At 33.2% G+C, this 13,454-nt stretch overlaps 1 protein-coding gene across 1 annotated transcript; it reads right to left on the reverse strand.

The window, feature by feature from the left end:
• Positions 1 to 409: 409 nt before the first annotated feature.
• On the reverse strand, positions 410 to 8,392 carry LOC108994655 (hexokinase-3-like). The gene is made up of 9 exons (XM_018969953.2): positions 7,777 to 8,392; positions 6,321 to 6,471; positions 6,038 to 6,220; positions 5,620 to 5,694; positions 2,643 to 2,798; positions 2,445 to 2,543; positions 2,239 to 2,366; positions 1,060 to 1,141; positions 410 to 947 (listed from the first exon to the last, which is right to left on the reverse strand). The coding sequence occupies exons 1-9, from the start codon at positions 8,049 to 8,051 to the stop codon at positions 603 to 605; spliced, it is 1,494 nt and encodes a 497-aa protein (XP_018825498.1). The 5' UTR covers positions 8,052 to 8,392; the 3' UTR covers positions 410 to 602.
• Between the last annotated feature and the right edge of the window lie 5,062 nt (positions 8,393 to 13,454).

Raw genomic sequence — 13,454 nt, forward strand, 5'->3', positions numbered from 1 at the left:
TCTAATGGTGATAAATATGTCACATCTTACATAACGGGATGAAAGTTAGATAGTGGTATGGTGCATAGAATTTTACTAAAAAAAATAAGAAAATTTTATATACCATATTACCATCTAATTTTCATCCTACTAAGTATAATGTAACACATTTATCATCATTAAATGATCATTTATTACATACTTTTTTATCATCTAATAGTGATGAATGTGCTACATACTACTTAGTATGATCAAAATAAAATGAGTGTAATGTATAATATTGTTCAAAAAAAATATTGATTTAAAAGTCTGTTAGCAGGTAAAAAGCCCAATACTGTTAGGAATTAGCCTAGGAGTTACTTCCAAAAATCCTTCCAAATCCAAGTGGCAAAAAAGACGTTATTACTGAAAATCAAGACTTGAGGGAAACTTTAATAAAGAACAACATTTTCACATTGCGGACATCAAACTATAAAATTGATGGAAATTTTCGGGGGAAAAAATATGGACATCCTTCCTTTTATACAAAATGATATGGAAAATGATCTACATTTACAGGGGCTATATGTATATATATGAATATATATTTATAGCAACTGTACGCTATCCACACGGTTGGATTACTATGAGGCAGCCAGGAGCGCTGCTCCGATGCCTGATCCATCTTCGGTGACCTTAAGAATGACATGTCGAGCAATGTCTTCCCCCAATATTTCTGACAAGGCTTCATGCAGGTATTCTCTAAATATTGTGTAGCTTGTATACAAACCCCCTTCAATAGCAACCACCGATCTTCTTATTTTAACATCACTTCTAGTCCTTCCACCCGTGATCCCGCCACTTCCATCCCGGCCAATCTTTTTCAAGATACCCACAATACCAGCAGCTGCCAATCTAGCGGCTCTGCGGGTGACCACATCGCATACCTTTACGACGAGCTTTCTCACCTTTAAAGGAACATCAGGAATCTGAAATGACAGAGCCAACTGTGTAAGAAAATCATCGAAGGACAATGTGATCCATTTGGGTAAAGCATTCTTGAAAGGAAAAAGGAACCCTGAATGGAATACTCGCATCTACCTCCAGAGCATCTTTCAAGATTCTTGCTACTTCTGTCAACTCAGGGGAGTCATCTTCATGCATGGCAGCAATCATAGGTGTACTGAAATTAGAGAGATACCTTGAAAATCAGTAGCATTCAGAAGGCATTAAAATTATTACAGCATTATAGCATTCAAGCATTTACGATGAGAAAGGTAAAAAAAAAAGGTCCCTTTTTTCAGCTAAAAAATGGTACCTTTTCTTTTTACAAGTTCTAACAGAGGAAATAATCCTCACAATCTTAAATGGCTAAAACATGGTAACAAAAAACTACTCTCAGAAAGATAACAGACTAAACACAAGCAGCATTGATTTTGATCAGTAAGTTACAGGCATTCTGTTTTCTTCCAACATCAAGTGTATTTTTTATCTGAACTAACTTGAAAGAATATAATGAGATATATAGAGAGGGAAAAAAACAAAAAAACAAAAACCAAATAAAATGATTGCTGCTCCTGCCTGCCTGCTCATGCACCCCTTGGGACTTCAAATATCTCACATCCTAAGAACAACTAGCTTAAAATCAGAGAAAATGGCGAATATATATGTGTGTGTGTGTGTGTGTGTGTGTGTGTGTGTGTGTACACATATATAATGCAAGTGACATAAGGATGACTAATATTTTGGAATGGTAACATGAAAAACAATTAGTCCGTCATAAGGGAATGGAAATTTGTTGAATAATTGATCGGTCTTCAGGGTGTTAACGTAATGTCATGTGTCAAAGCCGAGAGAGATCTATCTTATCTTTGAGGAAGCCAAACTTAGATGTTTATATAGCATTAGAAATCGATAGTCAACAGGACTAAAACAAAGCAAAACATAGCAAGGATCACGGTTTTCGATATGAAACATTGGTAAATTGTATTAAATATGTAAGGGGAAAAATAACCAAAAACTCTGGGAGTATACATCAGAAAAGGCCCAAAATACGGGGAATTAGAACAGGAATTCAGAAAATCCAAAGAGAAGAAAAGCTGGAATTGGTGTGGACCAATGACCACTCATACAACTAGTTGAGCATAAATGTGGATTAGCTATGGTAATTACTGGATTCTCGTGATCTTCAAAATTGAGGGCATACCTTAGTGTCTGCATGTGTGTGCGTGCATGCGTGCGTCTGTGTGAGAGAGAGAGAGAGAGAGAGAGAGAGAGAACCTCAAAATAAAGGGCATTGATAACTTGGAGGGAAGAGCTCCAAATATATCTGATTCTTGAGACATCCTTAAAAGTACTCTCCTCACAATTTCACCTAGATACATTCCTGATATCATTTTTTCGAAACCCTGCATCAAAATATCTTAAATTAAGTTCATCCCCAAACAGGAAAGTAACAGAAGAAAGGGTGAGCAACTGAACCTTACCTGATCATTTTGATTAGGGCTATCAGCATCTAAGTCCATGTCATAAGAAGTTCTTGGTAAATGCGATGACCAGAAATTTCCCCATTCCATGTTGATGACCTGATCAAAAGAACGATGCCTCAACATAAACAAGAATATTAAAAGTATCATCAGATAAAGAATCTGATGATGTCGCCATAGAAACAAAAGAAAGGATACCATGCCTCCAGTAGTTGTAAGAAGCCCTTGACACTTGATGATGGCATCTGTCCGCTCCCAGTAACAGGCATTTGTACCTGTACCAATTATCACTGCAGCAACAGTGTCTGCATCATGATAATGTCCAAGTGCTAATGTTCCCACAGTGTCATTAACCTGCTTAAAAGCATTAATAAATTAGAGTTTACAAAGCCAAAATAATATAGTCACAAAAGTAACATAGTTACTTACGAAGCGAAAGCAATTGTGGCTGTAAATAAAAACAAGCTAATTATGCATGCATGTCAATTTCATGCTTTAGAAATGCCTAAACAGATAGTATACTCACTAGTAAGGTGGGTTTCAAGCAATTATATGTCTTCATCATATTACATGTATACAGTTGAGGTCTTACAATATTTTTAAAACAAAAGATTACACATAATTAATGATGCGACAATAAAAAAATTGAACTATTTATGTTGGAATTAATGGTTAAGATTTTAAAATGCTTAAACTAGAATTTTCTATATCCATTTGAGGATCAGTTGCAAACTTTGAAATCAGATACTCAAGAAGTTTAGATGAAATTATCAATCTACCATATAAATAACGTTTAAAAATGTCTAATAGATTATATACATATACAACTACTAAGATGGGCTCAAGCCCACCTAGTTTGAGCATGTGTTGAAAAGAGAGATTTCTTCTTTTTACAAGTAATCAACAGATTTGTTAAGAAATGCAAAAGGCATAGCCCAAGTAAACAAGAAGTATACAAGAAAAACTGAAAGGAAGAGTTTCTTAAAACATATAAATTCAAAGAGTAAAAACAAAATACAGTATTTTTCAACTACCTTCCAAAACACCTTAAATGAGCCAAAGCACAAATGCTCATCACCTTATAAATATACATATCTTTGACACCATAATTTTTTTTTTTTAATCAGCAAATTTGAATTTTATTGATGATAGTAGGCATAGCCCAAGTACATGGGACATATACAAGAGCTCTTTGATACCATAATAATCACAATGGTAATGACAGTAATTAAGGCATAGCTAGAACAGTGTCACAACGTATCATGCAAAGAATGCCATGGTCAGAGGCTGAAAAATATAAGTTCAAGATGAAATATCCACCGTCTGACATAATTTCATACATCTATGGTCAAGCATTCAGCATGAACCACAAGGAAACCTCAAACTCATTTCCTTTTTTATTTTTTATAACTCAACTTTAATTAATAGCACAAAAGGGCATGACTCAAGTACACAGGGTGTGTAATAGAGAAGCACCCAATAAGGGAAGCGGAAAGCAATAAATAGAAGGCCAGAGCTACTCTAAGCCAACGTACATAGACAAAGCAGTTTTTTTTTTTTTTTTTTTTAAATAGACAAAGCAGTTTTAGAACTTAAAAAAGCATGTCTTTTTTATAAGGAAATATTTATTTTTTATAAGTAAGCGCAACCCAATTACACAGTATATATACAAAGGTGAAAAAGATATAAGAAAATCATGAAATTTTAGCCCATTAAAGTCTATAGAAGCTGTTAAGAAAACTCAAATTTTCATACAAGGTTAAGCGAGAAACTACTCTATTCTACCTGTAAATTTATAAAACTATGATCAATAGCTAATACAGTATCTTTTATAGATTCACCCCTGTGATAAGTCAGGACTTGGTTCCAGACACCCAGTGCCAATCAAAAATTATATTTTATATCCAATAACAATATTAAAAATAAGAACAAAAAAAAAAAAAAAAACCAGCATAACCATGATCTCTATTAAGGTTATCCAGTGCAAAATATTACATAAAGACACATCGTCATATCCAACAATTTCAATTTTTTCCAAATGATCTCATATATTAGAAAACACTATGTGATCCTCGAGCACAGTCAAACACCATTAAGATAAGAAAGGGAGTCTCTATGAAAGGCTGTAATAGATTCAAAGTTTGGCAGGGGTTGGAGATGAAATGAGTACGTGGACCTCATGGAGTGGGGCTGTGGAAGCATATAATTGGGACATTTTCTAGAGACGCTCTCAGCTAAAAGTGGGGGATGGCTCCCGCATAAATTTTGGCACGATCCATGGTGCAGAGAGAGGGCACTTAAAGAAACTTTTCCAGTAGTGTACGATTGCGCATGCCAAGGATGCCTCTATAGCTGACCTTATGGAAGTCACCAGTGGTAGCTTGCAATGAAATGTCAATTTTCTTGTGCGGCAAAAGACTGGGAAGTGGGTTCCTTCACAAAGATTTCCAACATTCTGTAAGTTTCAAGAATGACAGTGGGAGATGCAAAACAATATCCTTTGGAACCCCTCAGAAAAAGGAAGTTCACAGTTCGACCATATTATCAGGTTTTCGCCATCCAAGATACTACTCCACTTCCTTGGAGGAACGTTTGGAAGTCTAAAGTGCCCTTGAAAGCATCTTTTTTTTCAGGACAGTGTCATTTAGGGAAGATTCTCACTATAGACACTCTTAAGGAAATGTCGGATCATTGTGATGGAGTGGTGTTGTAGGTGAAAAATGAGTGGGGAAACTGTGGATCATCTGCTATTTCATTGTGAAGTAGCCAGGACCCTATGTGATGATTTCTTTACTAGAGTGGGGTTAGCATGGATTATGCCTAGAAAGATTGGTTGACCTCCTAGCAGATTGAAGGGGCTTATATGGTAATCCACAAATTGCAGCAATAAGAGAAATCTCTCATATGTTTATCGTGCATTTGGACAGAGAGGACTGACACAAGTTTTGAACATCGAGAGAAGGCAATGGATGAGCTTAAAGTTTTCTTCTTCAACACTTTGTTCCTTTGGGTAGTTGCGATAGGTTTTTAAGGACTTAGTGTCCATGAGTTTCTTGCATCGGCTGTAAATCTTAATTAGGTGTCTCTTTTGGATACATCATGTGTACTTGGGCTATGCCTATTGAATAAAATTCATGATTACTTGAAAAAAAAAACATTATCAGGGAGAGCTCACCAGTACTGCTACCCGCATGTTTAGGCCTTTTCTACTCATTGCTTGTTCTAAGCATTCCGTAACCTCTCTTCCAACCTGACAACAAGATCAAGAAAATGACATTAAAACAAATTATTTTTTATAAATCATTGAAACAAATTATTATGAGGAATCCAGTGCAATTCTTACATTAAATTATGTCATGATTTGATATTGAAAGAACGATTACGAACATTGCTTTAATTTGGCAAGCAGAGTCTAGCTTATTATCAATCAAATTTTAGCTTGATTTGAAACTAGTAGAGCTGATACCATCCCAATTTCTGCATCAGCCAAAAAGCTGTTACATTTTGTGAAAGGCAACTGACTAGATGGTATCAGCTCTATGATTGTTGAGCTTTCAATAATGTAAAAGTTTCACGAATATAATCCAACTAACCATGTCTGGAATGTAAAACAGTTTTGTCCATTTAATCAAAATGCCCGATGAAACAGAAGTTTGCTTCACTGGAAAAGAGAATGTAAATCCAAGTTCCCGTCTTCTGGTTAGTAGCGTTTGGGAGCCATCTCCCTCTCTTTCGACAAACTCCTTTAACGATGAAGCAATAAAATCAAAGAGAATCTGTGGGCAATAAAAGCATAATACCCATAAAATCAGCACATCATAATATTTCAAAGTAATTATTAATATTGATATGCTATTTGAGCAACAAATCGGTAACCTCGCTTGTGCTGCTCATCAGATGTTGGGGAATGGGTTGCTTTTCCACATGTTGTTCCATGATCGAGGACCTTTGACCTCCTAGCTGAACCCGCAAGACCCTAAAATTAGTACCCCCAAGATCTAGTGCATAATAAGTTCCTTTCTCACTCCTGATGAAAAAGCCAATACACTGATCAATTTTACAATGGTCATAAATGCAACATTTTTATAGTCACAGCCCGTTCATACAGTGACGGGAACCATATGTTCATTGCATCCATCATGACAGACATAATGAATGCAGACATGAAAGCAACAATTGCATGTGTTAGTACTTGAAGCATAAATACTGAAGCAAAATTACCTCTTAAATGAAGCAAAATGACACCGAGAAACACCTGAGAACTCAAGGCGTGTTAAAGCCCCAATTTGCAGAATTTTATCGAATGAAAAGACTATTGCAGAATCATTTAGTCATGACTCAAAAAGGAATGACCAATCTAAATGGGTAAAATGGATTAAGAGAGAATAAAAGGATTCCAACTTTGGAATCTAACACAGTATTTCTGGAACAATCCTATCACAATTATGAGCATTTATCCAGGGAAGTCAGACAAGAAGAACCTCCAAGATTCTGTAAACCAAATTAATAAATTTTCAAAACAAAATATTCCCAAATAAAGTAGATTAAGTAATCACAATTTCGAATGTCAAACCAACAGACAAAATTATACACACTAGATATCTAAAATGGAAAAGTGAATAACTTCAAAACATCCCTATCCTTAAAAGACATGCATCAGTATCTCCTAGAAGAATAACCTATCAAATAAAAATAAAAATAAAAACAAAACAAAATTCTCAATAAGGAAAGGGGCAGGAAAAGACTACATTTCTTACAAAAAAAAAAAAAATGGCACACTTAGATCGAGAATGCACGGGCAGCCAACAAAATAAACTTAAGAAAAAAGAAGTAATTTTAAACATTCGCAACGAAATTAACACAAAAGCTCAATGAACAGTAGGAAATGACAATAGACCGCCAATGAAAATTACTTGGGAGGGAAAGAAAAGGACGCATAATGTCACAAAAGTAGAGATACTCATTCGAGAAACAACAGTACTGTTACAAAGAAAAAGTGGCAAAACTGTTTCAGGAATCAAACAGAGATGGAATTTTGACACACTTAAAGTAGAAAGCAATGAATAAAGAAGAAAAAGCCCAGCAAATGAAAAAAAATAGTTAAACCAATGCTATGAAACTATGAAAGCACAATATATCAAATTCCAGGGAAAAAGACCAGCTTAATTGTCAAGTGTAGAGTAGAAAAAGACCATCCAATCCAAAACGAAACTAACTCACAACCAAACAACAGCAATAATCGATTAACCAAAAGAACAAAAAACCAACAAAGATAACCAAAAATCCATCCAAGAGAAACGAGGAAAAAGACAATATATGTATGTGTGATTACCCATAGGGGAGACGATCGACGAAGGTGAGCAACATTTTGAGTTTGGAGCCCCCTTCGGAGGCCAGCCCAGCATGCATCTCCACGGCCATGGCGTCCACCACCTGCTTCAGCCTCCCCACCGGAGTAGAGCACCCTTCCTCCAGGTCCGCCAGCACCCCCAACACTCTCCTCCACTTCCTCCTACTCCTCACTCTTCTCCCAACCACCACCGATGCAAACACGCAGGCCGCCGCCGCCACCGTCAGCGCCACCCCCACCACCACTACCCTACCCATCTATCGCCTCCGATCACTCACAGCATCCAAATACGGCGCCGTTTTGCCTCCCTCGTATGACTCTCCCCAAAACCACGTCGTCTCGACATGCGAGCGCTCACACACACAGCGCACGCCCTTTTAGTCACCAAACCTGTCTTTCCCAAACCGTCAAACAGTCCAAAAGACCGCTTTGTTCGGTCTCTGTATCTAAGAGAACCGTAACAGCTCGCCTCAAATACAAAGTACTGTTCCTCCGGCGTCTTTCATCGGCGAGACTCGTCGGTGAAGCGGTGTAGATGATTTGGTCGAAGAACGGCGAGCGAGTGAGAGCGAGAAACGGGGCTTTGCAGTAAAGTTGTAACGTTGGAAAGCGAAGTGAAGGGGGTACTTATAGGGCAGAGCCAAATGACGGATTTGCCTCCCCACAATTTCGCAATTGCCGAATTCGTTAGACTATCTCTGGGGATTTTTTTACCGTTAATCAAAAGATTTTGACTCGTGCTTCTTTCTTTCTTTAGCCTTTATTTCGTCATGGCAAGGTGCTTTCGCGTGAAATTGCCACTTTATTTGTCATAAATTACGTTTTTGGGTAAGAAAAATTATGCTCATCTTGACCCACAAATAATTTTTTTATTTATTAGTTTTTTTTCTTACTTTTTTTTATTACAGTTTTTTTTCTTATTAGATATGTAATGTATATATGGTAAGCAAAATAATTCAATTAGTTTAGAAAGAATAAAAGTAAAATTTAAAAAAATAAAAAATAAAAAATAAATGTAATGTATAGTGTGTAAGAATAATAAATAGCAAAACTCTTTTGGTAAATATAATAAGTAATAATAAAATATAAAAATGTGAATTTTATGTTTTTTCTCTTCTTTTTTTTTTCTTTGTGATGAGAAAAAATCATGATTGGCTTCCTTTTAAAATGTCTGTTTCATTGTTTTCTCCGATAGATACAGGCTATATTTATATAGTAAAAATGTTTCATCTTATCTCATTTTATTTAATCATTACAGTTTTCTTAAATTTTCATATAAAATATAATAAACAATTCAACATTTTCAAATTTTAAAAGAATAATAATATTTTAACAATATTTTATTTAACTTTTAATTTTTATCCCAACTCACTATCCAAACGATACCAAAGAGTTTCCAATTGCAAAAAAGGGTCCTATGCTCTCTTATATATTAAAGCACTCTAATATTGCATTCACATGTGTCATATCTATCTAATATTCTCGTGAAATTTCTCAAAATTTGCATATGCGTCGATATTATTTGAAGTTAATTGAGAAATTTCAACAGGAATAATTATTGTATTGTGTAATTTTTACGCGATGAAATAAATTGTCAACATATTTCAACACATCTTCAATATTCAATTAAATAAGGAAAGAATAAAAGATTGTTTTGGATTAAAAGGTCAAATGGTGGGCTAAAGAATTGTCAAAATAAATAAATAAAAATTTGATTATATTTGTGCCAAGTCGACAGAACATGTAATATGGTGACGATATTACATGCTAGCTTGCTATTAATCATGCATGCAAAGTCAACGTGTGAAGCATGTGATAGTGTTAAAAGACACATAGTGCAATCACATTAATATAGCATAATTTAAGTGATTTGATATACCATTCACGTAAAATGTACAACATTAATGAGTGTGATTAGAAATGATAAAACCTAGAATGGTAAACGTCATGGAGTATGGTATTTATATTTGAAAAATGACGTACACAATATTTTTTACAACACTCTACACATTTATGTTTTAAATGAAAGATATTTTTATAAAACATCTTATAAAAATAACATTATTTTACAAAAATACTCTCGTTTTATAATATTGTTGTATAATATGTTATGTGTATATCATTACTCTTTATACTTATTAAATATATTTCGATACGAAGATTATTGATCTTAGAATCATAGAGTATTCGGAATAAACTAAGACCTTGGTGCAAATTGCAACACCAAGTCATTGTTATTGTTATACATTATTATTATTATTATTATTATTATCCATATTGATGTTAGATTGTTATGTATAAAGATTGGGTTTCCATGAGGAGTTAGAACTAAGATACCCATGAGTTAATATTGCAAGGAAAGTCAAGTGTCTTTTATCCCAAGGCTCTTAAGATGATTGGCGAGTGTTGGGGGATCATTCAATTCTCTAAAGCATTCCTATTTACTTATCTCCCTTTGGATGGGAGGATTAGACCCATGACCTTTGCTCCACTAATAAATGTAACTTAAAGATATAATACAGCTAGGTCAAAATATCTATGGTAGATGGTCACTAATTAGCTCAAATTAAATACTATTTAATTAGGATTGATTTGGATTCAGATATGAGATGAGATAGTTTTAGATAAAAGATGAAAATTGATAAAAATATTATTATAATATTATTTTTAATATTACTATTATTTTGAGATTTAAAAAAGTTAAATTTTTTTTTTTATGGTGTACTCTATCTATTACGCTCGTTCAGTCATTAAATTTTAAATACTTACGAATAAATTGTAATTCTGCTATTAAATTATTATATGATACGCATTTAAAAGTGTAAAAATCATTTAACTCTCATGTAATAATGTGAGATATCTATTTATTCTTACTATATTTCCCAAGTAATATCTAATTAATTTACAAAGGAGAAGAAGAGATGAGGAGTTCCCTCATTAGGCATTCTTTTAGAAGATAAAAGAAAAGGGCAGAAAAGGCACAGAAAAGATGGAGGTGTGGGGGTGGGGGTGGATTTCTTTTGTACACAAGGAGACAACTATATTCGTTGTTCGGCAAAAAAGAGATGAAACGGCGACGGTAGCTGCGTATCCGCCGCCGTACTGCCAGCTGTCTCCCGCTAAGTTCCAGCTGTGCTAGCAAATAAAGCCCACCCCACGGTCCACCCCCACTCGTACGTACCACTACCACCTCACCATTTTTTGGCTCTACTATATTTCTTCTTTATTTATTGCTTTTATTATTATTTTTTAAAATTGTTTTCACTAGCAAGAAATTACTTTATTTATCATTTACTCTTAAAATAATGAGTCACTCATGAGAATTATATAAACAAATAATCAAACCACTTTATTTATTAGAATAAATAAAAATATTTTATTCTCGCACGCTCAAAAGTTCACACGCTTCGTTGATCGCAAATTGTGTGCTCGACAAAGTAAAAATAATAATTTTTATATGAGACGTATCAATTTATAGATTTATTTATGTGAGATCTCTTTATATATATATACGCTTTTATTGCTTGTGATAAACCAAGATTTTAAGATGCAAATGTATAAGTTGTATTTCTCACTCAATTTTGATGGTTTAATTCATCCTATTGGCAGCCAGTCTTTTAAGACTAAAGAGGGGGAGGTTGGCTACTTTGAGCGTTGCACCATTAATCACTATATATTTATCCTATCTCATAAATTTTATTAATTATATTTCAAAGCAACAATTGATTTCTAATCTCCCATTCTACAAATTTGCAATCTCTTATTTATTACCAATGATCTCCAAATTGTCATCTATATTATCCAAAGGTGCAGCCCTTTTTATTACAAAATCGAATAATTATTATATCTATAAATAATACCCATATTTTAAGTTCAAGTAAATAATGGAAACAATTTTTTTAACTAATATGTATCCTTAGTGTTTTGAAAAGATAAATATTTTAGTCACAAAATGATTACACAAAAATAATCTCACAAACTAATATGGCTCCATGTGATTCGACAGATCGTAAAATTATTTTTATTATAAAATAGATCTGATAAATTATATGAAACTACGTCAGTTTGTGATATTATTTTTGTGTAATTCATTTTGTGACTATAACATTCTTCTTTTGAAAATTACTTTACTCATGAGTAGGGAAAATTTGATAAAAATGTTGTATTATCATGTTTTTTCCAAGTTAACTATTCTCATTTCTATAATTTTAAATAGATATAGAGAATTGTTTTTTCTTTATATATATATATATATTTTTTTTTTTTTTTGTCACCCATCAACACCGACAAAGCTTTACTCAAATTTTTTTACGTGGATTATATTTTTACTTTTTTTTTTTAAAGAATTATACGATGTTTTCATATACTATGATTATAAATATTATTATTATTTTTTAAAATATAATATATATATTTAGTTGATATAATTTATTTTTAATCATCACCTTTTTAACATTTCTTCACCCCAACGCGAAACACGACATAAGTTGGAAGTAGCAATTTTGTAAGAGTGAGGAAGCCCATGCTGAAGAAGATCAAAGAATACGGCAAAGCATGCATCGGGATGTTTCAATGCTATGGTATCTTTTTCGTACTACTTTTTCATAGAGATTTAGATGCGGTAGTAATAAATTTAAATTATCCTGACCGTACATTTTGTGAAGACAATTAACGAGACTGAGCTGGTTGACTGCGCAGCAGGCTATGGTTTTTCAGAAGAGTTTTATTGTATAACTTGTATCACACTCTATATTTTACATTTTTTAAAATTTTTAAAATTTTTTTAAAATTTTTTTTGAATTTATTCTTTTTAAATTATTTCAAATTTTCTATTTATTATTTATATAATAAATATTTGATAAAATAAAAAATTAATAAAAATTAAAAATAATATAGAGTGTAAAATATTAAGATGTTAGAAAGATTTTATTCTTTTCAGAAGCTTTTATTTGTGGATTATGCGTTGGCAATTTATTTTTCTCTTTTCTTTTATATATATATTTTTTATTGATCTTCAACACGTGCTTTTTTTATGTGCATGTCTGTTTTTTTTTATTAAATATATATATAAGAAAGGGAGGTGGGTGAGCAGTGTCATCCCATGCAGCTCTTCTTGTTAAATAAATAAAATTCATTTGACTATTATTTACGTGACCATGTACATTGAACTTAAAAATCGTGCTTCCTTTAACCCTAAGCGCATAAGTATAAGCATCAAATCCTTAATATACATATATCCTTCATTTTCTAATTAATCTTGAGTGAATCTTTTTTCCATTATTCTTTAGACTTCATCGTTTGTATTCACAGTCAATTTCAATTCATTTCAACTCATCTCATTATTATTCAATAACTTTAACTCATAAATCTCATTACTATTTACAACTCATCTCACTACTATTCACAACTCATATCAATTCTTCTCAACCCATATTCGAATTCAAACGACACATAATATTTGTTGACGAGAAGATGAGCACAATAACTCCACAAGTTACCGTGAAGACGTAACCGGATCGTGCTTTCGACATCCACATTACATAAGACACATGTCTTATAAATAAGCAAAATTATTAGTCAAAGAGAATCGATAATATTCAATTGTCGGTGTTGAAAACCTATCCAAACTCACCTTAACAGTAATCTTTCTATTTGCAAGT

The sequence above is a fragment of the Juglans regia genome, chromosome 14 (assembly GCF_001411555.2).
Source record: "Juglans regia cultivar Chandler chromosome 14, Walnut 2.0, whole genome shotgun sequence".
In the NCBI taxonomy this organism is placed as follows: Eukaryota; Viridiplantae; Streptophyta; class Magnoliopsida; order Fagales; family Juglandaceae; genus Juglans; species Juglans regia.